Source organism: Pyrus communis, chromosome 1 (assembly GCF_963583255.1).
Source record: "Pyrus communis chromosome 1, drPyrComm1.1, whole genome shotgun sequence".
NCBI lineage: Eukaryota > Viridiplantae > Streptophyta > Magnoliopsida > Rosales > Rosaceae > Pyrus > Pyrus communis.
Genome location: NC_084803.1, coordinates 36,193,462 through 36,221,430, shown reverse-complemented (window position 1 = coordinate 36,221,430; position 27,969 = coordinate 36,193,462). Strand labels below are relative to the sequence as shown.

The 27,969-nt window shown below is 36.0% G+C and overlaps 3 protein-coding genes, 1 long non-coding RNA gene and 2 pseudogenes across 7 annotated transcripts; 3 read left to right on the top strand and 3 right to left on the bottom strand.

Annotated features, from left to right (window-relative positions):
• Positions 1-40: 40 nt before the first annotated feature.
• LOC137711700 (1-deoxy-D-xylulose 5-phosphate reductoisomerase, chloroplastic-like) lies at positions 41-7,568 on the top strand. 4 transcript variants are annotated; one of them, XM_068450976.1, is made up of 15 exons: positions 41-536; positions 687-813; positions 1,787-1,872; positions 2,290-2,374; positions 2,461-2,542; positions 3,020-3,288; positions 3,483-3,886; positions 3,990-4,169; positions 4,269-4,328; positions 4,678-4,725; positions 4,846-4,908; positions 5,171-5,320; positions 5,754-5,942; positions 6,050-6,135; positions 7,041-7,568. In XM_068450976.1, exons 9-12 carry the CDS (start codon positions 4,293-4,295, stop codon positions 5,297-5,299), a joined length of 276 nt encoding a protein of 91 aa, XP_068307077.1. In that variant the 5' UTR covers positions 41-536; positions 687-813; positions 1,787-1,872; positions 2,290-2,374; positions 2,461-2,542; positions 3,020-3,288; positions 3,483-3,886; positions 3,990-4,169; positions 4,269-4,292; the 3' UTR covers positions 5,300-5,320; positions 5,754-5,942; positions 6,050-6,135; positions 7,041-7,568. The 4 variants fall into 4 exon arrangements, 3 of the variants coding, with proteins under 3 accessions (XP_068307077.1, XP_068307066.1, XP_068307072.1); XR_011065094.1 differs by lacking the exon at positions 7,041-7,568 and adding an exon at positions 6,640-7,026 and having other exon boundaries at positions 3,990-4,328; XM_068450965.1 differs by having other exon boundaries at positions 3,990-4,328.
• Positions 7,037-12,354, bottom strand: LOC137726737 (MDIS1-interacting receptor like kinase 2-like; annotated as a pseudogene).
• On the top strand, positions 12,104-17,042 carry LOC137728967 (signal peptidase complex-like protein DTM1). The gene is made up of 2 exons (XM_068467787.1): positions 12,104-12,597; positions 16,687-17,042. Exons 1-2 carry the CDS (start codon positions 12,353-12,355, stop codon positions 16,772-16,774), a joined length of 333 nt encoding a protein of 110 aa, XP_068323888.1. The 5' UTR covers positions 12,104-12,352; the 3' UTR covers positions 16,775-17,042.
• Positions 17,043-17,803: 761 nt separating this feature from the next.
• Positions 17,804-18,879, top strand: LOC137714193 (multifunctional methyltransferase subunit TRM112 homolog A-like). Its single transcript, XM_068453469.1, has 2 exons — positions 17,804-17,947; positions 18,390-18,879. The coding sequence occupies exon 2, from the start codon at positions 18,407-18,409 to the stop codon at positions 18,773-18,775; it is 369 nt and encodes a 122-aa protein (XP_068309570.1). The 5' UTR covers positions 17,804-17,947; positions 18,390-18,406; the 3' UTR covers positions 18,776-18,879.
• Positions 18,880-19,056: 177 nt separating this feature from the next.
• On the bottom strand, positions 19,057-21,960 carry LOC137742749 (uncharacterized). The gene is made up of 3 exons (XR_011069429.1): positions 21,481-21,960; positions 19,421-21,382; positions 19,057-19,336 (listed from the first exon to the last, which is right to left on the bottom strand). It is a non-coding gene; the product is annotated as an uncharacterized lncRNA (long non-coding RNA).
• A 61-nt stretch (positions 21,961-22,021) lies between these two features.
• On the bottom strand, positions 22,022-26,414 carry LOC137742738 (probable mitochondrial adenine nucleotide transporter BTL2; annotated as a pseudogene).
• Between the last annotated feature and the right edge of the window lie 1,555 nt (positions 26,415-27,969).

Below are 27,969 nucleotides of genomic sequence, written 5' to 3'. Positions count from 1 at the left end.
GTGCCTTTCGTCGATCCGTGCTTTGGCTTTGATTATGTCTTTCATCGCTACCCTCCTTTGCCACGCGTTTGTCGTCGATGATTTCAGAAGAGGGTATCCCTTCTTCGTGGACTACAGCTTTTCTCTTTTCTGGACTCTTCTTTCCAATTCTATCTCTGTCTCACAAACCTTCTCTTAATCCTGGCCTTGCTCTCCCATCTCGAGTTCTCTCTGTGTCTCGGCTTTTTCCAAAAAATGGTTAAGTCAGTAAAATTTGTTTAGATCCTTTTGTCGGAGGCTGCAGACAACAACGCTCGCTTGCTAAAAAAATAGTCAGTTTGGTCTCGATTTGCAGAAAATTTGGAGCGGATCACGTTTCCTGCTGCCGATTTGGTGTGGGCTTTGAATGTTATTTGCTTGGGAGTGTAAATTTGGATTTATAAACGGGTTTTTCATTTAAATTTTTTGGTTGTGATTTTGGGAATTTTGGCCTCAGATTTAATTTGGTTTTCTTTTTGGTTTCAGGAGATCCGGTTTTTCGGGTTTCTGACATTAAGGTGAGGAGTTTTGAAATTCTACGTTTTTTATTCGACTTCCAGCCTGAGATGTAATTTTAAAGCTGAAATTTCCGACTTTTTTTTTTATTAATCTTAAATCAGATTAGTTAATTATAGTTAAATAATTTTTTTTTTCTTTCTGTTATGCAGCTGAATTAACTAGAGTTGAGAGATAACAATTGGAGCTTAGAGTCTTTGCATATGAAAGTTGAATATGAGCCTTTGAAGGGCTTTGTGAACGTGTTCTCAATTGTAGGGCATTGGATAGCAATTTTGGGTGAGTCTTGATTCCCCAGTGCACATAATTTTGTTTCAGTTTATTTGTCTACTTTTGCATTTCTGTGGAATTTTTTGGAAACCCAAATGATTCAGGATTGAAATTTATGTGTAAATTGATAAGTGTGGGTATGTCTAACAGAGTAAGAGCAGTAATCCAGTTTTGTGATCAGTTTGATTTAGGGGTTTTGATTCAGTAAGGGGTATGGATAGTGTGTGGACAGAGATTAAGCTCTGTGGTGGGCAGAAACTATAGTGTGTCTCCTACGGGGTTGTCTTTTTTGGAATCTCATTGTTTAAATCAGTTATGGTTTTTCAATTGTGATTAGTTGGATTTAGGGTTTTGCTTCACTGAGGGGTATGGATAGTGTTAACAGAGATTTAAGTTCTGTGGTGGGCAGAAACGAAAGTGTGTCTTCTTTGGGGTTCTCTTTTCTGAAATCCCGTTGTTTTAATTAGTTATGGTTTTTCAATATTTCAATTGTATATTGCATTTGTTAATGCTTTGTTCTGAATTCGAATTTTTTTTTTTTTGTTTGTTTGTTTGTTTGTTTTATGTTTGAGCAATCTCCAGTCTATGTGCTATATGGTAAAATGAAAGAAAATGAAATAAGCTTTGTTTGGTTGATGCAAAAGTCAAAGTAAAAAATTAAATTGTGAGGTGGTCATTCTGAGAGTATGGTTGTTTGCTAGAGTGTTTTCTCTTTTTATTTTTTATTTATTTTTTCCGATGTGTGTTTTTCTTTTTTCTATCCCTTTGGGTCCATCTTTGCTATGCAAAAGATGAGCTGAGTTTGTATGTTTTTGGAAAAGAAAGAAAAAATTGCTTTTCTGTTGTACAAGAAGATTCATAGTGGTTGATCTTTTGTAGCATACTTTTTCGGTTTATTCTTACTCATTTATTTCCTAAATTTTTTACTATGTGACTCTGAGTCTATATTTCAACTTATACTTTATTTACTCTTCTTTTTCAGCGTACTATTTCACACATTTACTCTTCAGTAAACAGGCTAACGAATTTTTGCATACAACATTGTCTCCGATCATCGTTCATTATAAGGTATGCTGTTCTCACATTGTCTTCCGTTCACTTTCATAAAAAAATTATTGCATTTGAATATTGATTGGCCTTAGTCTTTCTTTCGTCTTAACTATCAATGCACAAACTTATCAATTATTGACAAACTCACACTCGAATAAATAGTTTTTCATACACTGCAAGACCAGTTTAACCTTTGAGTTACAGCTGCAGTGTTTGTTACCATTGCTCCATTATCAGCTAAAAGTTAACCATCTGTTATGTGTATATGTTTGCTCCTTCCTGTAAATATGATTAAAAAAAAAAAGTGTTAGATTGACACATAGTTGTGTTAAAGAACATTGAACGATTGAGTCAGCTGATTGGAGATTAATGTTTATGTGGAGATTAAGTATGTTTTGTTTATTGTTATTGTTGCTTTTGGTGCGTGTATCACAGGATTATTTTGTGTGTTGAGAGTGAACAATGTACTGTTCACAAAGGCAAAACAGGGAACAACAACTACTTCATATGGGAAGAAGAGGTTAGTTTAATTGTAATTATTTTTTTTTATTTGGTTAAATTCGAAGTTGGTTGGCTTGGATCTAATTCGGTCGTTTGCTTGCTTAGGTTGGAGTCACTGGTTTTATTAATGCTGGTGATCGAAATCAATCCAAGTTAATGTGAAAACGATATCATTATTTTTGTTATGGTGAGAACTGATTTAAATTAAGAAGTTGAATTACTTTTTTATACCTCTTTTGTGATCATTTACTGAGAATTTGTTAATTATTTTAATATATATATATATATGAGGTAGGATTTCTACGTTCGTTTCTCATCTTTAGAGATTGCTGAATTTCTATATTCATTTTTCATCTTTAGAGATTGTTGGATTTCATATTGTCCAATAGTTTATGGATTTTCATATTAAGTACATCAATATGTTTTTGCAGTAATTCAATTAGATGTGATATAAGTTGATGTGTTTATACCTTTAAAGATAATTTTTCACATAATTTGTAATCCCGCATCAACGCGCGGGCAAAACTTTCTAGTATATACTAAAAGGGAGAAACGCTTGAAACACTGTTGACTCGCCAGTATTCTTCCGTTTTTGCCCCTTCTTTGTTTCTGTGATCACTGTTTATTATACAGTTTGATTCCGTTTGTACCCTTGTTTTGTCAGTAATGGACACGAGTTGCTGATGGTGGACGCGTTCTCTCTCAGATTTCTCGACCTCTCTCTCGAAGATTCCAGTAAATCTTTCCGTTTCCTTCCTGTTCAGGTTTCTCGAGTTCTCTCTCTAAAATTCAATCTCTCCCCAAAATTTCATCTCTTCTCCTTCAAACCAGTTTCTCTCTCTAGAACTCCCTCGCCGCTGCCTTCTCTCTTTCACTTTCTTGATGAAAACGACTCATTTCCTAGCTCCTCTGTCACTTCCATGTCCGCCGTCGGTGGGTATTTAAGCTCACGGAGCTCTCGGTTTTGTTGATTTCTTTTTTGGTACCACAAATGCTCCGTTTGGTTGCTGAGAGACTGAGAAAAAGGGATTGAATCGCTTGGTTTTTCGGTGAGCAAACAGAGCTGGGTTCTTTTGTGTTTTAATCGTGACTGATGGAAATTTGGTGTCTTTGGTTCGAATCTGCAGCGCCCAAGAGGAAAAGATTGCGACCTGTGAAGTATGACGACGAGAACCCGGTGGTTCAAAACAGTCCCATTTCTTCTACGGCCAAAGTGGTGGCTGATCAGCCTGCTAAGGTTGAGACATCCTGTCCGAATTTGGAAAAAAAAAAACCCAGGATCTCCAGCTGAAAATGGTGGGTCTTCGTATGATTTGCCCCACTCTCAAGCTGTTCTGGCATCGCTGGAGGCTCAGCGGGAGTCAATTAGGCCGGAGAGTCGAAGTCAAGGCCAGTGAACGATGAATCGGAGAGTCGAAATGTTAAAACAAGCAAGGAGGAGCCTCAATCTCCCAAGAAGGAGCCTACTGGTCTCAGATTGGATGATAAACGTGAAGAAATCACACTGACCAAACCGTGATGAAATACAGAGGTAACAAGAAAAATCCACGAATCCTCTTCTTTCACTGTACAATTTTAATTCAAATTCGGCACTGTTTAACCTTTTTTTTTTTTTTTTTTTTTTGCTGATTCAGAGATGTGAAATTAAAGAGAAGGGGACTAAATCAATCTTCGATTTACCCAACCAATAATTCAAGATTCAAGGAAGATGGTGAAAATCAGAACCCCAATCTATCAACCCCTCCAATGAACCAAGCTAAGGCCATGAAGGCAACAATCAAATCAAGATTGAGAGCACAACGCCGAACAATGAGGTTCTTCCGAAGCTGAGAAGCACGCTGTCTGCAAGGAATATTATGCTTGGTCCCAATTACGATGAGGAAATTAACAAGACTGTGGTTTGCCTTTATTAGGTTTCTGTTGAAGGGTTGAGTTCAATGGAGAAATATGTATTTGGATTAGGCTCTGCTCAGGTGATTTTTTTTTCATATTCGTTTCGGCCTGGCCATTAGTAAGATTTTCCATATTAGTAGTGGGAAACAAGTTTCTATCAGTTTGTTAATATGGATTTTCTTTGTCATTTCAATGTAGTCATAAGCTAGGTTTAAGCCTCGAATTGGTTTCTTTGTAGCTGCCTAGCTGGATGTGCATTTAACTGCTTAAAATCTGTTTGTTTCGTGTTGAGGACTAACTAGGTTCGCTAGATGCAAGAGTTTTATTTATTTTTATTAGAAATTTAACCTCTGTTGCATACCTGAGGTGAGAATTTTTCTTTTATAATTTTTATTTACTACATCTAATGATTTTATTTATGAATTGCAGGAAAAAGTTGTCAAGTTAAGCAAACAATTGAGCCATTTAAAAAGTTTGGTGAGTATCTTATGTCTTGGTTTGTGTTCAAGCTTTGAGGTAGCCTAGCATCCAATCGCCTTTGGTTGATGAATTTTGTTTTGTTCATCTTCAAGGAATTGCTCATTTTTCTCTTCTCAGGTTTCCCGCCACCCAGATGCGGTTACAGTAGTTACAGGAATTGTAGGTTGTGCAGGACTGACGGTAATTGCTTTGTCAGTGAAGTTATAAATGTCAATTTTTTTATTGAAAAGAAGCGATACATATAACTTTTGAAATACATAATATAAGAACTGAAAGACAAGGGAAGGTAGATGGGATAGCAAAGTTGACTGACAAATCATAACAACTGATGATTTATAATGAAATTGAAAAAAAATATTTTCAGAAAAGAAAAACAGTATTTGACTTTAAAATGAACATAAATCAAGAGACTGAAATTTCTCATGTTACCTCTTTTTCTTAGCCTACAGTGGCTGCAATAGAAGCAGGGAAAGCCATCGCATTAGCCAATAAAGAGACCCTGATTGCTGGAGGCCCTATTGTTCTTCCTCTTGCCCACAAGCATAATGTAAAAATTCTTCCTGCTGATTGAGAACATTCTGCAATTTTTCAGGTATAAGACGTCTTGATATTGATATCATTCTAAGAATTTATGTACTCATATTGGATAAGTCTATTACACGCGTTACTTTTTGTTGGTATTTGCATGCTGCATTTTCTTTTTAACTTTTTTACAATTTTGTTTCTTTGAGCTGTTCATTAAGCTTCGCTATGACATGAGATTCACAAATATAAAATGATCAGGCACGCATAAAAAGAAAATGCAGCATGTAATAGACTTATCCGATATGAGTAACAATGACTTCAATTTTGCTCATCTTTCTGATGCTTTCTTCAAAATTCTGTGTGCGATACAATAAAGCTTTTGCCAACTGAATCTAAACAAAAGCTTAACAAATTACAGGTGACAAAAAGCTCTTAATATGAAATTACACTACTACATAGCAGTATTTGATCAACCTATAATACATTTTTTTTTTCAACAGTGATGCAGAATGGTTGGTGTTGAAGTTGGAAATAAGTCGGCATTCGTATAGATTATTCTTTCCCTTCCTTGCACCAGAAAGTAAGTATTATTCCAAGAAGCTGAAAAGGAATCAGTGGCTAACAAAGTCAGTGGCAATTGATCAAAGAATGATATTGATCCTTGGTGGTTGAATCTTCCTTATGCTCTGGTATATCATGGAATTTTTCTTAATTTTCTATCTTTATTATACTTTTTTCTAAGTTCTCCTGCCTGTTTAACAATTGGACTTTGCTGCGGGGTCCTTTGGTACAAAAGAGTTTCAACAGCTGGGCAGTTACAACAGTCGTTGAGTACTTCCATCTGCTTCCTTATGCTGCGATTTTGTGAGACTGATATCCCAGGTGTGCATTTTATCTTCATATGCTTGATAGTTTTATTTAGTTTTGATATATAATCAACTAGAAACACAATTCAGTTGGATGAATTCTGCGTTGTGACATACATGACATTCAGTTATGCTCTGTTTGTGATTAAGGATGTTTGTTATATTTTCCCCTATTTACATTAATACTGTGAGACATTTGAGTAAAAATCAATTTAGCGGAACTATATACTGGTAGAGATGTGCATATTAATCCTGCCTGAAGTAAAATTTAGAAATCTGGCATACTGAAAACCAATAGAGAATATGAAAGACCCAACTTAATTTTGTCAATTTGATTTGGTGCCTACAAATGAAATTTGGCATATTGAAAATTTTTAGAGTTAGATTATGACAAATTCTCATTCATCTTTAGATTTTCATTCAATTCAATTCATATGCAACTTAGTGTGATTCAATTCATAAGTGATCCAATTCTGTTTTTAATTTCCTTCTCTTAATTTTTACTTCTACGTTGTCGTAGAAAACGAAGGAGACATCATTAACGAAGTTACGAATTTGGGTGTCTTTAGTGAAACAAAACTGGATTGTTTTAACTTGGTAAAATTGTACACATAAAACAATCTCTGGGGTAGAGCCATAGCTTTTGAAAAGCAATCCTTAAGAATGGCACACCCATATTTCCAATTTTTGTCATGTAATATATGAATGTAAATAGCACTTCCTTAACACATGGACATGGATGTAATATATGTATATAAACACCATTCTTTGGCGCGTATATTTTTTGAGACTTCTGCATATTCAATTATGTTTTCAAACACCACAGCAACGTGCGGGTACACTTGCTAATTTTCTTCTAAAAAGAAGACTCGACAGTGGGAAACTTATTTATAGGAAATTCCCACTTTCTCTGATTCTCAGACAGTCAAAGGATCAAGAGCATACAATTCACCACAGGTTATCACATGTAATGGCTTCGACAAATGCAGCTTCTGAGTTGAGAGGATTTGAGAAACTTGTTTCATTGCTGGACGAGATTGCGGGCTAGGATTCAAGCATGAAAATGCGACCTTCACAAGAGATAGAACTTCCCCTACTTCTTGATGCGTTGGAGGCGAAATGCGTTGGTCCAGAACATCCATAATTGGCATTTGACGGTTTGGTAATGCAGATGATGATGACAACAAGGACGAAGAAGGCACTGATGAGAATGTTGAGAAAAAATCTCCAGGATGCCTCCCTATAATTATTTCCAATACGACTACTCCAAAGCTATAAACATTGCATTTTTCTTCATTCACTTCCATTGTATATGCAAGCTCTGCTCGGAATAAGCTCATAGTAGTGGGATTATTAGTATAGGCATGTCATAAACTATATCAGAGACTTCAATGGTTAGAACATTTTGTCATCGTGAAGAAAATTGGAAGAGAGATTTTTTTTGGATCACCAATTATTCTTAATATAAAAGAAATAGATTCTGGATCACCAATAACAACCAAATTATCTTGTACATAATCTCAAAGTTCTATTCCAAATAAAAATATAACTCCTGCCTAACGACTAAAAGGAATAATATTCTGAACAAAAATATCCAAGAATAAATTAAGAAATTTATGCAAGATGTCAGAATCATTGTCTCAAAGAAAAAACAAAAGAATATATAGAACATAGAACCACTTTACCGGGTGCAACATATCCATATGCGCCTGCAACGGCAGTCTAATTCGTTGAGTCTCGATTCAAAAACTTAGCAATGCCAAAGTCTGAAATAGAGGTCTTGTATTCATAATCCAACAAAATGTTCTTACTTGATATGTCCGGTGCACAATTGGTGACATATGCCAAGGCATGAGCTACACTGTTAACAATATTCATCCTTTTTCTCCACCTCACTTCTGTAGCTTCATCTTTACTCAAAATTTTAGCCAAGCTACCCCTTTCAAAAAACTCATACACCAAGAACGAGTGTCGGTGGTGCAAATAAAAACCATAAAGCTTCACAATGTTCCGGTGTCTTATCTCTGTTAATGCTCTCATTTCATTCAAGAATCCATTCTCCAAATTCTTCTCGTGATCCCACAAGTGATGGAGTTTCTTCACAGCCACTATGTTGCCACATGACAAATTGGCTTTGTAGACGCTTCCTTGTCCTCCGCTCCCAATGCAATATATGAAATCAAAGTTTTTTGTCGCCATTAAGATTTCCTCATACATTGACTTTCCATCAAAATTCAAGACTGAGAACCATTCTTCTTCATGCATGTTTTTTTCTCCTTTATCCCGATGCTTCTTCTTTCTTTCCATGAAGACAATTGTAAAGAAAGCACAAAGAAGGAAAACTGCTGCTAGAAGGGTGAAAGTGATTACAAATACCCATTTGTGGTTCCTTCTTGAGCCATGCTTACAGGGTTGCAAAGATCTAACATTGCCACACAATCCTTTGTTCCCTTGTAAAGCTTCTGGTAGAGCTTCTTGAAATGCACTATTGTTGGGAAGATGACCTTCCAATTCATTGTAAGATATATCAACATATGACAAGCCGTGCATGCCTTCAAAAGTTGATGGTATGAAACTCGAGAGATTGTTGTGGGAATTATTGAGCGTCACCAAACTCTCCATATTGGTGATTTCTGGTGGTATACTTCCTTCAAGTGAGTTGTAACTTAAATCAAGTTCGGTCAATTGAACTAACTTCCCCAATTCAAGTGGAAGTTTGTGAGAAAAATTTGTTGTTGCTCAAATTTAGATGGTACAATCTGAGAAAGACACCTAAATTGCTCGGAACAAACCCATTGAATTTGTTTGATGACAAGTCGAGATATTCAAGATCAATTAGTGATCCAAATTCTAAGGGTATACAACCCGAAAGTTGATTTCCATTCAACATCAACTTCTGTAAAGAAGTCATTCTCCCAAATCCCTTTGGAATAGCCCCAACTAAGCGATTTGAAGAAAGATCGAGTTTATGAATTTTTGTGCATTGACAATATCAGGAGCTATGCTACCAGTAAGGTTATTTCCAGCAATCAGTAGGGTTTCTAATTGTGGGCATTGTCCCCAGTTTCGTGAGATTTCCCTATAAAAATTATTGTGGCTCAGATCTAGAAAATAAAGATTTGGATAAACACCAAAGTCTTCAAATATATTTCCTGTCAATTTGTTCCCATCAAGATGAACTCTAAATAAGTTCATGCATGTTTTCAAACTTTTGGGGATAGGACCAGTCAAATGGTTGTTGCTTACTGAAAAATTTCTGAGTTGCCTGCTGTGGCAAATATTTTGGGGTAAATAACCAGTAAAATGGTTATTAAACAATGATAAATGTTCCAAGTTACTCAAGTTACCAATTGAAGCGAAAATTGAACCATTGAGCTGATTTACACACAGACTAAGCTCAACAAGAGATTTCAAGTTACTTATCTCTTTAGGAATAGAACCAGAAAAATTATTATACGATAGATAGAGAATAGAAAGATTTGTGAGATCACCTATGGATGTTAGGATTGAACCACTGAGCTGATTCTCACTCAAGTAGAGAGATTTCAAGTTACCTATCTCTTTAGAAATAGAACTAGAAAGATTATTTTTGTAGAGATCGAGAATGGTAAGGTTTGTGAGATCACCTATGGAAGTTGGGATTGTACCAATGAGCTGATTCTCAATCAAGTAAAGCCATACAAGAGATTTCAAGTTACCAATCTCTTTAGGAATAGAACCAGAAAGATTATTTTTGTAGAGATCGAGATTGTTAAGGTTTGTGAGATCACCTAGGGATGTTGGGATTGAACTATTAAGTTGATTCTTAGACAAATCTATGTGCACAAGAGATTTCAAGTTCCATATCTCTTGTGGAATACTCCCAAAAACCTGATTGTTAGAGAGACTGAGATTGTTGAGTTTGGAAAGGGAACTGATCTGAGATGGAATGTCACCAAAGAGATTATTGTAGCTGAGGTTGAGGTACTCAAGATTGGGGAAGGACAAGAATGAAAATTCATGTAGTGTACCTTGTATACTTGAATTGGTAAGGTTTATTATAGTGACACTTCCCACATCATTGCATGAAATACCCGTTCAGAAGCATGGGGGTACTTGCGTTTTAGAATTGCTTGAAGAATTAATGGCACCATTATTACTGGGAAAGTAAGTCCAAGAGGGGAGAATTTGGAGATGGGTTTGGTTTTGAATGATGGCTTTCCATTTGAGAAGTGCGTCAGCTTCAGTAATAGAAATAGTAGAAGCAAAAGCAACGTAGTTCGGCGATGAAAGCAGATGGAAGTACAGCAGGAAAAGGCAATAAGTGAGAATGCATTGAAGTAATACAGGCTCGGCTTGGCGGTACGTGGCGGCATGGCTCCAGGCCGTGACTCAGCCGAAGATTTCCCAAATTTAAATTTCCTTTTTTTTTTTTTTCGAAATTCCTAGGATTTGAAAAATCCTAATTGCTTCTAACTTCTTTAAATTCTTTGACTCATAAATTCCACATAGAAAAAATTGCATAATGCATGAAACGTGTATGTGTGTGTGTGTGTGTGTGTGTGTGTGTATTAACAAATATATGAAACATAGACTATATATATATAGGAAGGTAAATATAAATGTAGGGGGTTCATGCATCATGAAAAATGTTTTCATTTTTCATGATCGTTTCAAATATCTCCCTTTATTTTAAGCGTACCTAATTGGTAGAAAACGATAAAAGCCTTTGAATTTGTACAAGATCCTTCTCGAAAAGCCGAAATTGCATCTCCAATGAGTTGTATCACGTTTAACAAAGAAAAAATAAATTGAATCAATAACATGTAAATCAATTCAATAAAATAATAAATTAATTATAAAAAGAATGATTAAAACGTAATACTTCCCTAATTAAAGATCAAACTCTCTTTAGTGCAACATCAAGAGCGTGTTGATAATGTGTTATAGGCATAATTTACTAAACAATTATGGAGGCCATAGAGAGAGGGGGTGCATCGCATAGAGAGAGAAGAGAGATGTGTAATTGTGAGGTGTATTTCATTCCACCCCATTGTGCATTTATTTATAATAGTAGGGAAGGTTAATTCCTTAACTTAATAGGATTACAACTCTAAGGTAGAATCTCATAAGGATATCCTAGATATGTTAGAATTTACACAATCACATTCCTAATTTAATAGGACTGCAACAAACACTACTTTTTTGAGTTTTTAAAATTTGGCCATGAGTTTTCACTTTTTAGACTGAAAACTAAAAATAGTTACCACACAAGATTTCAGTTTTCATAAAAGCGAACGGAAAACAAAATGGTTATCAAATAACCTCTGATTTTATATTTTTTATTTTAATCAAAATCAATCAATTTTTAAAAAGAAAAATATTTTTTGGTTTTTATTTTTTTTGAAATAGAAAACATTACAAACAAGTTTTTAGTTTTTTTTTTTAAATTGAAAATTAAAAACAAAATGGTTTATTCGATTTACATAATGATGTATTTACACCAAGAGGTAGGAAATTTGGGCTAAACCACATGATGGATTAGTTATAATAAATTAGTTTTGAACTCGTCATTCACGGAATTTGAACCAAGATCTTCTACTTAATGTGAAGATGAATACCGCTAGATTATAATAATAAGTAGCACATACTTGTCTGATCTAAAGTTTAAATTACAAAACCAACAACCCGAACTTGTCTAGGCCAAAATCAAAAACCCTGCACACTTTGACATAAACGAATAAGCAAGGAAATAAATTAATATCGAATTCACCATTTACAAGATTCATACTAAAGACATTTCACTTACGGATAAGGAGAAACATCACTTAACTATTGTATTAAGTGACAACCATGCCCACATTAAAAAAATAAAAAAATAAAAAGAAAGAAGAGATCAAATTGCACCCAAAAAAGGTGTAAAACTTGGGGATTACGTGGCGTTCCCCATGCATTTCACAGCTAAGCAAAAGCATACATGCCCAGAAAGAGTGGTGACAATATAAAATGCATTTATAACAACAGTTGGGTTTGCATTGAAAGCATTTTCTAACCACTTCTCTACCCTTAATTTTGTGAAGCAAATCCTCAGAACTTTGCTGTGGCATGGCCGCTACCACCACCCAACCATGCCCATTTCCTCCATCCCCACCCGCACACTAGTCCTTCCTATTATATTCCCATCCATCTTCTCCACCTTCGTCTCTATCGCCTTCACTAAGCTTTCCTCTGGTCTCTGTCTCTGAAGTACTTCCATGGCAAACGATGCCGTTTTCAGGTCTTCACTTGTTTGGTTAGCAGTGGTAATAGTGGTAGTTGGACTATGTACTCAGTCCTTGAAGAAGATGATGTTAACGTACGTGGTTGGTGTGCTGGGAATTGCTGCGCTGCTTTTGCCTGATTGGGTTTACTTTGACCGCGACTGCTCCCGGTGGACCTCTCCGGTTTCATTCGAGGAAAGAGCCTCTGAAATTGCTCAAAGATCTGGACTAATAACAAGGTTAGTTGTTTAGAATTATGGGATTTTTGTGGGGTGGTGTTTTCCAATTAATAATGTTTGGATTTCCTCGATTTCGCTAATGCATACGTATTTGTATTCTATGTCTATATTGTGTTATATGATTTGATTGATTGATTGATTGATTGATGCAAGACCTTGCATTTGAAGTTCGTAAAAATATCACTTCTATAAAAAGAAAAATTATTTGACCCGAACTATTCAGTCCATTAGGCTGAATTGAGGCCATGAGCGAATTGTATTAAGGTATTATTAAATTAAGAACTAGTTGGTTAAGGAAAATTAAGGCTAGAGTTAATCTCCATGCTGAACGGGAAATCGTCTGGCTAGAGTTGTAAAGCAAATCAAGCTTGCATTAGGTTTGGCTCGTGTTGGCTTATTGAAGCTCGGCTCGTGAAGGAAGCAAGTCAAGCCTAAGTTCGGCTTGATAGGAACACATCAAGCTTAAACATTGATACGTTCGTTCATAAAGCTCGTAAGTTGCTAGTATGTTTTTATAAGACAGATCGAACTAGATTCTCTATACAAGAAGTTTTTTTTTTTTTTTTTTTTTTTTTGAACAAACGATATTATCTACACTAAAGGCCGGGGTAGGGATCGAGATAAACCTCATAATGGGCTAGCAATAATGTGCTTCAAATTCGTTTTTTGTGAGAATCGAACTTAAGACCTCTCACTTATAAATGAAGAAAAATACTATTATACCGTAGTACTAAGTGGCTTGTATACAAGAAGTTTACTTGAAATGAAAGACCATGATTGAGATTTTGTTTTTCAATATTAATGTTTATGTCTTTCTAAGTATATCTTCAATTTGATTTTTTTTAAAGATGGAGATTGACATTATGTCCCGCCGTTTTCTTTTGTTTCTAAATAAACTTCATGCGTTATGCCCTATATCATGTTTGAAGATTTTGTGTTAACTTGTTTATGTTTAATATGAATTCTAGTATGAAAATGTGCTATCAAGTTGAATTTTTAAGCTCAAAATTGGTATCAAGCTTGAAAATGTGTTAACATATTATAGTAAATAGCTCAAATTTGATATCAAGCTTGAAAATGTGTTAACATATTATAGTAAATAGCTCAAAATTGGTATCAAGCTTGAAAATGTGTTAACATATTATAGTAAATAGCTCAAAATTGATATCAAGCTTGAAAATTTTAAGCTCGCTTGAGCTCAACTTGTCTAAGAACTAAGCCAAACCTTGCTTGAGCTAAAAAAAATTTAAACAAACAAGGCTTAAGTAGAGTGATATTCAATTTGACTCGGCTTGTTTACAACCCTAAATTCAACCAATTTTCTCTTTTATTGTATTATATTGTACTTCTTTAACCGATCGTTTTGACCCACTCCAAAGTGAATTGTATACTTTCACGTCGAAATTTTTTTAATTATAATACAAACAACTTTTAGTTTTCTAACCTTATTAAATGTTAATTTGCAAAACAAAAACCTCATCAAACATTATATAAACTAGAGTTGTATGTATTTAATAAGATTGGTTGTTGTATCACTTAATACGATGATCTAGTTATATTCTTTTCACTTTTACAAGAGATGTCTTATGTTCGAATCTTGTGAGTGACGAGTTTGAAAACAATGTATTACCCTACTCTTTATTCTAAATATATCGTTGTATTAAAAAATAAATAAATAAATAAGACTCGCTCTTTTGGTTCATGAGCATGTTGTTTTGCATATTTGCTTTTTTAGGATTGCTTCCCTATGGTTGCTATACTCTCAGTTCATTTCTTGACATTTTAAACTTTTGAACTCGTGGTTGAATAATATGGTATCTATAATAATTTTTTTTTTTAACAAACGATATTATCTACATTAAGGGGGTGAAGGAGTGGCCTAAGCCTCACAATGAGCTAACAATAATGTGGTTCAAATTTGATAGGTTTAAAAGCACACCAAAAGTTGCACACAAATGTCTTATTGATTTTCCTTATTAACACTAAGATTTGTCAATTGTAGCATATGAAAATAAGGGTCTTTCCCGCAAAAAATTGTTTTATCTAACTACTTAAAATGTCACAAAAACTGGGATGTTGTCCCTACTGACCAGCCACCGAAAAAAAATTATTAGACCGACTTATACTTATCTAAAGTCTACGAAATTTTATATGCAGAAACTAGACACACAGAGCTACACTCAAACAAATTTTTGGGATTTTTGGAGTTGATTTGATATTTAAATTAAATCGAACAAAAACAGGACAGAGACAGATTTCAAATAATAAAAATAGATTGTATTTCACAAGTTAAGAAAATGAGTTGGGGAAGTGTTATCCACCACCAAATAATCGTGCAAACATGTTATGTTTCATTGAAATTCCTTCTATTTCTAGATGAAGATGCTCAAGTTGGCTCAATGTTAAAACTCAACCTATTACTCTTTCTTATGTGGTATGTTAAGAGAATGGCGTTTTCAACTTAACTTAGTCCCTAGCATGCAATCTAGAATGACGTGTTCATAGATTTAACAAGTAGAAATCATTAAGAAAGAAAAGAGTTTGAGTCATCACAAGGCATCATAAGTACTAGCATTGTCTTACTTATCCTAGAAATTGATTCACATGTTAATCGCAATTAAAAAGTACTACTCTAGAACATATGTAGGTCCTCATTCGACAAGGGCAGGCGCACACATATTCATAGCATTAGAATCCTAGATATGCTTACTAAGTATGCATCCGTGGAAAACACATAAAGAATTCATCAATGAGACAAGTAGTGAACCAATTTTCATCCATTCATACAAGTAATTCAAATGAAATGTCATAACAAACTTGCAATCATATTCGGGGCTTCAAAACAGCCCCTAACTACTAAAAATTAGTTACACATAATTCTGAAATTAAACCAAAAGAAAGACATGAGTTTGAGAAGATAAAACCGAAAGAAGAGAATGCCAAGATTTCCTCCTTCCTTTCCTTCCTTCCCCAACGCAGCAGCCTTGCCTTTTTTCCTTGCTTTCCTTCCTTTTTTTTCTATCTTTTTTTTCTATCTTTTTTTTCACCTTTTTTTCCACTCTTTGCCGCTGCAACCTGCAGCCCTTTTCTTCTTTTCTGCTGCCACAATTTTTTCTCCATAACTCACCCCACTAACAGCCATTTAGTGATGACAATAAGTGAGAGGAAATGCTAAAACAATTGTAACTCTTTGGGCAGCCTTTATGCCCATTACTCCCACTTAATTTTCCATTTCCTCTAATATTTGAATAGGTGTCAGCTGGCTTGTTCTTGGCTACATCAGTTTTGGCTGCTAGTTTTATTGGATTTATTGCTTTCAATGCTTTTTGGTCAGTTACAAACTGATCAGCCTCTTGGGAACCTTTAAGTGTTAAAACGGCCATAACTTCTTATAGAAAAATGATATTAACAATCCGCAAAATGCTCCATAAAATAGACATCCGTAGCTTTCCAAGCATATAAGGGTCATTGTCTAATTCATTCTGAGTTGTCCGCAACTTGTTTCCAAAGTCAGCTGACCTGCACAGGCAGTTTTGACGAATTTGTTACTTAAAATTCCACTTGTGCTATTTTTCTTTTCTTTGCTTGACAAATCCTACAAAACACAAAAACAAAGTAAATAGCTCAAAAATATAAGGAACTAACTAAGAAAAGACAAGTAAATTTGATATAAAATATATATAAATATGAGCTTATCAAAATTTACATTTGACGAGAATCGAACCTAAAATCTCACTTACAAATGAAGAGGAATATCACTATACCGTACTAAGTGGCTCTTTACACATAATTTTTGCATGACTCGGATATATCGAACTAGATTTCGTGTTCATGGGTTCATATGTTCTCAATTCATAGACCTTCAAGAAAATCATAATGTAAATTAACTAAGGTAATTATCATTGGCACTATAAAATTTTAATTGTGCACTTTTCGTAAGAGTGTTTTTTTTTTTAAATATTGAAAGTTTGGGGCGCATAATTAGATTTTTTGAGTGCAAATAACAATTATCTAATTGCGGAGAAAGATCAGTGGTTTATAAGGCAGTCCCTGAGTTCTGACTTGTAGGAGCATTATATCCTTTTGCAGATTCAAAAAGTATCCTCTGAGATTGGTTGCTTATGCCACAGTTTATGGGTTTGCTCTGTACAAGTGGTGGGTGTTCATATCAAGCTAATATCAACCCAATCAAGATTGATGGTCTACTTTTATTTTATTTAATTGTATTTAAGTGACTATAAGCACAATTGTAATTTGTTGTGAGTAGAAATCAATTAATTTTGTTGTTTACAAAACTAAATTTCATCTTACAAACCCACAAAATGTGGTATTATACCAATGGGCCACATATTGGTTTTAGGACTAAATTGTAACCAATGGGCCACATCTTACAAACCCATTTTAATTATGTTCACGTCACATGGTTAGTTTTGATGGAAAGTCTCATGAAGTTGGTATCAAAGACTAATAATCAACGATTTGTCAAAGTTTGATATCAATTTTCAAGTGTAAGGTTTGGCATCAGCAACCACACCAGAAGACCCAGCTGCTAGTTCCATATCAAATAGCTTATAAATTTGACAAAAGCACTTAAACTTTTTAATTCTTTATCTCCTAATGCAGTATAGGTTTTTTTTTTTTTTTAATGGATCAGCTGGTGGCTTTGCCACAACAGTTCATCCTCCCGAATCCGGGAAAATTCACAGAGATGGAATCAAGAGTATTCCAGTTGCAAGTTGACATAAAATGTGCGATGTACAACGGAATTAAGGGGAAACTACAACAATATATAAAGAGTATTCCAGCTTTCCAACAAGAATAACCACGAACTAACACTTTCAACCTTTATTTCAACGTGCAAGTAAAAAGCTCTAAAGAGAAAAAGTGAAAGTTTAAATAAATTCTAATATAATTTCAAATTTTGAGAAGCGATATTAGAAGAGGAAAAATCATACTTAGGAACTCAAATGCAAAAAAAAATATTTTTAACTAACTAAGCTAAAAGCCGTGTAAACAATTTTGCCTAAAATGAATTCAACCTCAAAATACATGTTTTTGTGTACAAGCGATAGTGTATGAGTGAGGAATCGAACTAGATGCGTCTGGTGCAACAGTCAATGCAAGCCAATAAAAATTTAATTCCTAGAAGCCAAAAGAAAAGAAAAAGAAACTCCTAGAAAAATTAAGGTAAGGTTATTTAGGTAACTCTACCATGAAATAAACCCTAATTCTTTTCTCCTTCCACAGTCGTAAGCGCTCACCTCCCTCTCCGACTCTCTGCACTCTCTCCCCTTCTCTCTCTCAGTTCCCGGCGTCCAGAAATTGCGGACCCCACTTCGGAGAATCACAGGTATTTTTCTTACCCAACTTCCCCATTTTCCCCTTTCTACTTCTCGGAGAATCAGAAGCACATAATTTAGGTTTATGAATTGCCAAAGTTAGGTGCTTTTAGGAGAATCGATTCTGCCCTGTTTATGCACTCTGTATGTAGCTCTGTGTTTGGATTAAATCTGCATTGTTTAATTAGCTTTGGGATTGTTTAATTAATTTGTAGTATTGTATTGTATTGTACTGATAAACCTTGTAAATTTTGGTGAATTTGATGTTCATTTGTCTCCTTAGCCTCCTCTTTAGATGTTTTTAGCCAATGTTTGAGTTAGTACATTTTTCAACACCAAGAACAAGCAAAAACACATGCCGAATCTAATTGCGAAAACAGGAAACATTGCTGTGTCTTATTGGTATTAATCTATGACTTGAGGTCCTCGAGGCGAACTCACTCTGCATTTTAGGTTAGATAGTAAGAAAGATGAGGCTGCTAACCCACAACATGCTGTCGTCAAACATCAAAGGTGTGACCAACGGCTTCCCTCTGCGCATTGAAATAGAGAAGGTGGTTGAAAAGCCGGTCGATTTCAACCCTGAATTCCTCAGGAACATGTTCCCTAAGATCGAGTGGAAGGCCCTTGTCAATGCCGCTCGTAGTATGGGCTATGTTGAGCTCCCTGAGGAGGTTGAGCCTTCTACGCTTTATTCTGAAGATTTTCTTCGCAAGTTCCACCATGCCCTTTTGGAGCTTCATCTCGAGGAGGGTGCGCTCGTTTGCCCTGAGACTGGTCGCCGCTTTCCGGTTAGTAAGGGAATACCCAATATGCTGCTTCATGAAGACGAAGTGTGATTCGGGTCATATGGTGGATCGGACTTGCTCTTGTTCGTCTTGTATTTAGGGTATTTGTACTGCAGATTTTGGCATTATGAATAGGAATGCTTTGGTTTTGTTTAGTTTTTATGTTTTCTTTTGGTCTTACCATTAATTCGTAGCATTGAGGATCGTTGAATATATTAGTCGAAGAATCACGTAGAACTAGCATTGACAATAGAGTACATGCACCCGAGTTTAAATCTCCCTCCCAGCAATTTAGATCAGATTAAAAAAAATATCGCTTGTATTCGTGCGGAAGGAGACGCAACAGTGTGTCAAACTCGCCTGGTATATTAATTCCCTTCAACTTTAGTAACAAAATGTGATAGTTATGGCACGAAAGGAAATCTCTAACAAATTGAGTCTAAACCGAAAACGCTGTAACTACTTCCTAACTACTTTTTCAAGTATTTCGAACTGAACGCGTCCCTCTCTTGTGCATAACAATGCATTATGATTGCTGTGGATAAAACAGTAGAGTGAAATCTCAAATCGTCTGCTCTTCTTCTCAATGGCCAAGGCTAGACCAGTCGGGAACTGCCCAATACGATTGAGACTCCATGAGCAAAGATATTAAATTTATCTTGGAACCGAATTAAAAGAGTTGAAGAAAGTTCATACCGTCCCCATTGCAACCATCGGTATGTTACACCTCCTGAAAATCCTAAACAGAAAGCATGTCCATGTCCTGAAGAACAACAAGAGAAGCGCTTTCTGAATAATGAAAGATCAATTTTCTCAACAAAACTAGAAGGGATAACAAGTAACAATACGGTTAAACTACATTGATTCAACATTTTGAATTGATAACAAGAACTGAATCCATGTTCGTGAAGCGGGTTGAGGGATTTCAGGGTAAAAACAACTTAAAAGATAAGAAAAAAAACCAACTGCCCTCCTCCAGGGTACCTTGAGGAAGTGAACCCAGACGATTAGCGAATTCTATTTCAGTAAATTGTCCAACATCACTAGATTATGGCAACCTATTTATGCCTTGAAATATCAGATTCTCTAATCTGTCCTGTAGCCGATGGTTCAGGGGACTATTATCCCACAGAAGATAAAACGAAACATGAACAAACCGGTCTTATTAATCTAGTCTCCAAGTTTTTGAGGATCCATTACATCCCATCTGGTATAAATTATAATCAATCTCTAACACGACGCCACATGTTTTAAGTTTCCCACATGGCGTTGCACGATTGTTTTGGGATATTGCCACCTTGGCAACTATGTTTCAAGTAAGTCTGTGGCCTGGTCTTGGGTCCATTTTATATCCTATGTCCATTGGCTTCCTATGTTCTCTAAAAGAATTTGTACCGTGTTTCAGTTCCAGTTCCATCAGTCCCTACGTCTGGTCTTCATGCCCCATGGAAATAAATTTTCAAAGGACAAATAATATTGAACACTTATCACAAGGTTATAAAAGGAAGGGCAGTTTTAATAACCAAATCAAGACACTTCCCGGGTTCTCATCTACATCTTTCCCAATAGCAGTATTCATGTAAATGGTACCATCAGAACGTAAGATAGAAGAAAATAGCTGCTAACCATGCAGATGAGCAATATACGGAAAGAAACAACCTTGATCTTGCAGTACCAAGAAGGGCCTTTAGTAGTACAGAGTAATGCCTGCATTTATAAACACATAGGGAGCAGAAACAAAAACCAAGATTACACTAACTTATAGGCACATATCCAATTTGTATATTTTGTAAGTAGCTTAATCATGACAACATTATAGGAATCCAACATGCATATACGTACACACGAAATTTAGTATCATAAGATAGAATGGTGATGGTGATAGAGTCTCAGTACTCAGCATAGCCAACCGCTAACAAGACAGCAGAGAAAAAACAAGACAAAATTAGGAGTTCTTCAACAGAAATACGTAGGGAATCAACAATCATAGATCAACATGTTTCTGTTGCTCCACTTTGTAATACATAATAACACCAGAAATTTACTAGTGATTTAAATTCCTATTCCAGTCAAATACGTGCTACACAAAACCTGTCGTATATTGATTAACAATAAGACAGTTCCTAAATTAGTAATGCATAGGCTGCTATCTAAGCTTACCAACAAAATGACTTGTGGTGAATCCGAAAGCCACATATTTAAATCTCAAAACTTCTTCCCAGTCAAATCAATTCTGCTTTCTTGGAAATTCAAACCAGAAGATGATAGCACTTGATCACATCTTCGTAAAGCATCACCAGTATAGAAAATAAGATAATCAAGAAAGTAAATCATATGATGAATCACCTTTTCAAGAGATCTTGCCGATGAACTATAAGGGCAGGAATCAGATACACTGGAAGATAAACTGGCAATGCTCTCTTATAGGCTTGAATAAGGAAAGAAAATATATGTCCACTACATGACTGATCTCCGTGTACAATCTGCGTGAATTGTGAAAGCTTAAGACATACAAGCTGTTGTTGCATCAACCAAAGTTCCTGGATCCGCCACTGGAAATAAATGTGCCAGTAAAAAGTTCAAAGAAATAGCCCATATCTCAACGTCTCCTTCAGAGCAGTCATAATTGCTTCATTATTTGGAATCACACCCTCCGTCCTGAATAATTAATCATAAGTTTACTTAATTACCATTATTAAACAAATTACACTGTTAAATTTTATTACTGAAAATTCAAAGCTAGGTGAGGTTGTCACCTGAGAGATGCTAAGAGCTTCAGTCGTCTCAGCCGAGCTGGGATGGAGAAAATGGCGAGGCCGCCCTTGAGGCCCGGCGCCGATGGTGAAGCCCTTAATTGAAGCAGTCACGACTCGCCGCAGCTTCTCCAAGTCGCTCAGCGGCGCAGAAACGCATCCGAGCGAGGAAGAATATTAAAGCGACGAGGGTGAGGGATCGGACTTCCTGCAATGCGTACAGTTCGGGTCAGGGGATACGTGGTGGTCACCGTTGGCGCCACAATTTTCGCAGGCGAAGCACGTGCAGAGGTCGCCGTCCGGCGGCATATTTTAAATGCAGGAATGGGGTTGCGAAGACGATTCGGAGCAGATGGGACTGCTACTCGAAAGGAGGGCTTTGCGATTATCGACAGGGCGACGGTAATGAGTTAGAATTATGATACATCCGCCACCCGTGTAAAAAAAAACTATAGAGATAATAAGATAAAAAGTAATAGGAATATAAAATATTGACGTGGTTTAACCATAATCGTACAAATAGAAGAGATGGAAAGAACACCCAAATAAAAGGGCAGACAATCTGCCTCCTTAGAATAAGCACGCACCTGCAGAGCATTTGGGAATACTAAATTTTGCACAGTGTGCCACAAATTCTTTATTCAGTACTAACTACAGTGTACAAGGATATACCATAAAATTAAAATCCCATCCCATCTATAGGCAAGTAAATGAGGGCAGCAAACAGCAGATCACCTCCCATTAGTAGGCACGCGCTGCACGGGCGAAAATCGGACGGGAACTGTAAGAACCTGTTTCTTGGGAATGAAACTCAAATTTCGGCAGTGACCAAAGAATTAGATTTGCAAATGAGTTAGCATGAATTGAGAGAAGATTCAGATTTGAGTATTTTCCTTGCTTTCACAATACAAGAATCTTGTGGGATTCTGAATATATAGCTGCTGCTCCTCACTGAGTTCCCCGTGAAACCTCCAATTGTATACCTTTGGACGTACTCATTTTATCTCTTCATTCTACCTTGAGAACAATCTTCATAAACTCATACACAAAGTAACTTATTGCGGCCGAAGGAAGTACCTGAGAATGCAAAACACCGAAGATGAGAACAAATGCATAGCCTTAATGCTTGAATTTTGAGAGAAATGCTACATGGGAAATGAATGGAGAATATTACGGAAACGGAATAAATGAGTCCAAACAAGCACATCAAATCTTAGTATGGCCAACAAAAGAATGTTGTTTTTCTTCCGGGCTAACACAGAAAGGCGAAATTTGGAAAGAAATACTCAGTTTGGGAGACACGTACCATCCCATAAAGCCTATAAAGCATATGACATAGGAAGAGCAAAGACATGAAAAAAACAAAAAGGATAAAATAAAATAGCAGAACTTATGAATCCATGTTGTTTACCAAAATTTCAAAGCTGTTGAAACCAAGACATTTAAATGAGAATATGACAACCAATTTGCTAAATTGATTGAATTTATATGCAGAAGCTATGACCATGTTTATGATTCCAGAAGCGTCAAATTGACCATATTAACTTCCATAAAACACTACAAATGGCTAAGTAAATGGTGATCCTTGTAATGACATACCTGCAACAAGCTGGGGATAAGTCCTGCATAGAGAGCTGGGACACCTCCGTGTTCAACTATTTTAATACCAGTTGCAAAGGCATTCATTTTAGTTGCCTGGACTTGTAGTTGTAGCTGTCTCCTCACCACTTCAAATGGATATGTGGCGGCTTCTGCACAAGCACCAGAAATAGCTCCATATAGTAAAGTCCGAACCGGTCCCAACTCCAGTTGGTCCAAAGCACTCTGACCCCGCCCCTGTTGGCTCATCTTGTGAATTCTTTTCCTTCCATCATGGGAGTGCAGGTATGTTGATTTTAATATATCATAGACACCATAGAAAACTGCACCTGCAGGTGCCATGCTTGCAATGGAGGGTACTAAGCCCTTATAAAGCGAAAAGAACCCTTCAGTTTGGATCATGTGGCGAAAAGCACCAATCACACCACCCAAGGCTTCCCCACCAGGAGCCACCAACTGAGTCCGAATCTGAAACACACAACAATTAAGTTAGATATAGGGCATTAGGGTTAGTATTTGTGTGTGATAGTACATAGTAGGGTACAATCAATAGCATCATAAACTCTCTTTTACTTTACGTATTTTCATCAGGCATAACCTAGGAGTTAGATCTGCCTCAGAAGTTCAGAAGGTAAAATCAATGCCAATTTGATCTGCAATGTGCTTGGCTTACAGGTAGGAAATCTTTGTATTCAATTAGAAGGGCAAACCATGATTTTTTTTTCCTTAAAAAAAGACTAAGCTGCAAAAGGAAGACCTCATTTTCAACATGCGAAAGAAATCCCTTATCTGTGCAACATCATACCCGAAAATATCAAACAATTTATGCATGACCACAGGAAATATCAGTGGCACAAGTTGTGTAGAGTGTGCATACAATACAACATTCAGCGAGGAAGGGATTCAACACAGCATCTGAATTACAGAACTTTTATGAGTTTTCTTCAGGGCATTTGACATATCAAATACTTTTCCAAGATCCACAATGCCCAATTTTATATTCAAGCGGAATTAAGGCTATACAGAAGAATTTAGAAAAGCGATTTTAGACTCAAATTATTGCTATAATACAATGCTACAGGTAATTTCTGTTAGGATTTTGGCTCGTCAAAGTTAGTGTCTTATTTTGTTTAGGATTGTATTAGGGAAAATATAGGTGCACCGATTCTTCTCCTAAAAGGACTAGGAAAGAATCAAAGTTTCCTTGTACAATTAGATTGGGAATCCTAGAAGATAACTGGAATAGGTCAGAAAGCCGAGAGAGTTTATGGGTGATTAGTTCTAGGGTTTTGCAAAAGTACTGTAACTCTATTATTAATCAAAGAAGCCGTGATTTCTCTACCCAGGGAAATCACAACTGGACGTAGGCAAAAGTCCTGCCGGACCAGTATAAATCTTATGTTTCTAGTTTTCTCTATTTTACTAAGTTTTAGTCTATTGCTGGATATCCAGAGGGAGTCAGAACTACAACAATTTCTAGAACCAACATGACAATTGCTTACATATACTAAAGATATCTCACGTACCACCAAGTAATATCCTAATCTGCTTTAAGAAAGTGCATTCAAAAAGAGGAAAAGACCAACATTTTCCTAGTAAATCATATGTTATTTCAGAAGATCTTATAATCTATCTCTCTGCCCAAAGGTATTCCAAGTTAAACAGCATACCCTCTTTAAACACTCCCAATTACAGGTACTTTACACTAGCCTAGGTTATGGCAGGGAAAAGGAGAAATTATATCATTTAGCTGTATCATCACATTAGGGAATTAAACATATACTTGAATATTCATTTCTACCTGGAAGAACGACCCCATTTCAGCTAGTGATTGATCAAATGGACGAATTCTAAACTCACTTACTGTGTCAAGAGGTAAGCAGAGTGTGGCAGCAGTAATTCCAGCTGCAGCGCCAGCAACGAACCTCTCAAAATTTGTGGTCTCCTTATTTCCGGAGAAGCGGAGCAATTGTTTTCTGTAAGTATCATAAGCATAGAAATTGATTGCTTTAAATGGAGCTGTACGAAGAATATTGACTAGGTTCCCCTTCCAAAAGCCCCTCAACCCCTGATTAGCCGCAATTGTCTTAACGAGCTCAAATAGATGCCTCTGTTCGCCGCGCACTATATACTCCAGCTTTAGTCTCTCAAGAGGTGCAACAAAAGTTCTGATACAATAACCTTCAGTCAGCAACATATAAAGAACGAAAAAGAAACTCTAGAGTTCGATATGATAATCTCTAAAACCACATTGTAAATGGAACATAATTCTCTGAATTTCGATTTACGTGTTTCGTTCAATTCATCTAATCATAAAATTCCCATTCTAAATAAAGTAATAGGAAATCAACTTACTTAAATCAACAAATTTATACAATCAACTAAAATAATATTAGTGGGAAAATCAATTCCATAATTCTTCTAAACAATATATATTATCAAGGACGGTGTTATTCACACCTCTATTTTTACTTCTCACGCTCTCAATTTTCAGCCGTCGAATCGAATGAATTCAAGAATATCAACGAACAAAAATTAAGGGTTGTTTGAGAGATAAAAGGGTGTGTGAATACCCATCTCAAATGCAATTTACACAAATTACCCAAAAAAAAATTGGAATGAAAAATATGAAAAAAGGCAAAAAAACACAGACCTGGAAACCATGGCCGCTATAGCACCAGCCCACAAATGGTTGGTGGTATTCATGGCCCTACGACTCCTAACCCCAACTTTCTCTCTCTTCCTCTCTGTAACCACCGCCGGCGCTGTCTCCTCCGAACTTTCATCTCCGTTCTGCACCAAACACCCTTTAGACTCCCGAACAACACCATCGCCATTCAAGCTCACGGACAAGAACCCACCGCCGGCCACCGCCCTCAGCCTACACCAGTACGACGAACCCGCCCCGGAAACGACAGCCGAAGACGGAGAGTTCTTCTTAAACGACACAACGGAATTGAGCAGGGAATTGGGAATCGTGGGTTCCAAGAAGAGGCCGCCGGTGATGAAAAGGGCGGGACTTGGGTCGTCCATTTGGTTAGGCGCGGGAATGGAATTGGATTTGGAGGGTGTGGATGGTGGTAGAGTCAGAGTGCGGTGGGAATGGGATTGTGGGATTGGAGAGTACGAGGGGGGAATGGGATGGAAATGCGAATGGGAAGAAGGGTTGGGGAAAACAATGGCGGATTCGATAGCAGCAGCTTTGCTTCCATCGCCAAACATGCATAGTATAATTCAGTTCCCTCCTATGTCCTATCAGTCCGATGGCCTATGGCTATGGCTGTGCTCTCTCACTCCACACACAGCCAAGTGCGTTTTTCTTGTTTAGTCAGTTTTTATTTTTTGTCTATCAGGCGCCCATGTCTATGTTCTGAATAAATTAAGATAAATATTGTCGCTTAGTCGTAGAGTCTACATCATTAGACCTATCGATTGTGTCATATTTGTAATATATTCGATATTTTAATAACTTGTGTAGTTAATGAGTACCTAACTTGCTATCAGTTAAAAAAAAAATTTGTTTACTTCAATAATAATTAAATAAAAATTGTCATGTTGAATTAGTATCTACATACCCTATCCTAAAAATTCAAACGACAACGTAGCCGTTATCAAAGCATAGAGGTTGCGATCATGAACGTTGGTATAATTTTTCACATTTTTTTAACTTTTATATTAATTATTATCAATTTTCTAAAAAGAAAACGACACAAAAAGATCATGAACGTCGGTTTAATTTTTCATATTTTTTTTAACATTTTTTTAACTTTCTGCTTTCACAAAAAGATCATGTTTTCAAAAAAGAAAACGACAGTTAAATATAAATCTAGGTGAGAAGAATGAGTGTAAACGTAAACGACAGTTAAATATAAATCTAGGATTTTATGGATTATGATGTCGAATTTCAGAGTTGACTCCTTCATGAAAGTTATAGAGCTTGTCACTACGAGTATTTTTATTTTTTGCATTTTGACACTTGTACATTAATTATTATTAATTTTTCGCTCAAAGAAAAAACACTATTCATGAGGCTTGGAGGGTTGTAAAAATCTAAACTACGATGTAACCATCGTAGAGGATGCAATCACGAGTGTTTGTGTATTCTTTTCACACATTAATTATTATGAATGTAAATAATTATATTGAAATCTCCCTAAAAACACCGTTCATGACAGTTTAGAGGGTTTTAAGAAGCTAAACGACAATGAACCCCTTGTCAAAGTGTAGAAGATACGATCATAAGCATTTGCATATTATTTCACATTTTTCACACGTGTAAATTAATTATTATGAATTTTTTAATGTTCATCGGTGTTTTTAGGAAAAAAAAACTACATTAAAAATTCCATAATGAGCGGTCAAAGTTGGCTACCCTTGACGGTTGACTGATGTTGAGCACTGCAACCCACGTTAACCAACATTAAAAAAATGTTAGTTTGATAATTTTAAACTATTAAAAAAATTTACTACAGTAGCTATAGGATAAGTGAGATTTTTAATGTCAGTTTCTCACTTATCCTATGACTACTGTAGTAAATTTATTTTTAGTAGTTTAAAATTACCAAACTAACATTTTTTTAATGGGTTGAAACGGGTTATCGACGGATAGACCAGTTAAGAGTCCATTATTAACGAAGGACCCATAACGACCCGATTACTTAACATGATCTGAAACCCGTTATGGTAGTGTTGTTTAGTGTTTGGTTACCGAATCATGCAAGAAAGTACCAAGTTTAATTAGCCATAAGTTTTCTCTTAAATAATTGTAATCTTGCTTCGACCAATGAAATGATTACATTCAAATTTTCATTTATACTTTTTTCATCCATTTACGTTATTAGGCAAAGCATAATACACAAGATTTCAAGTTCTCGGTTTTACAGGCATAAACAA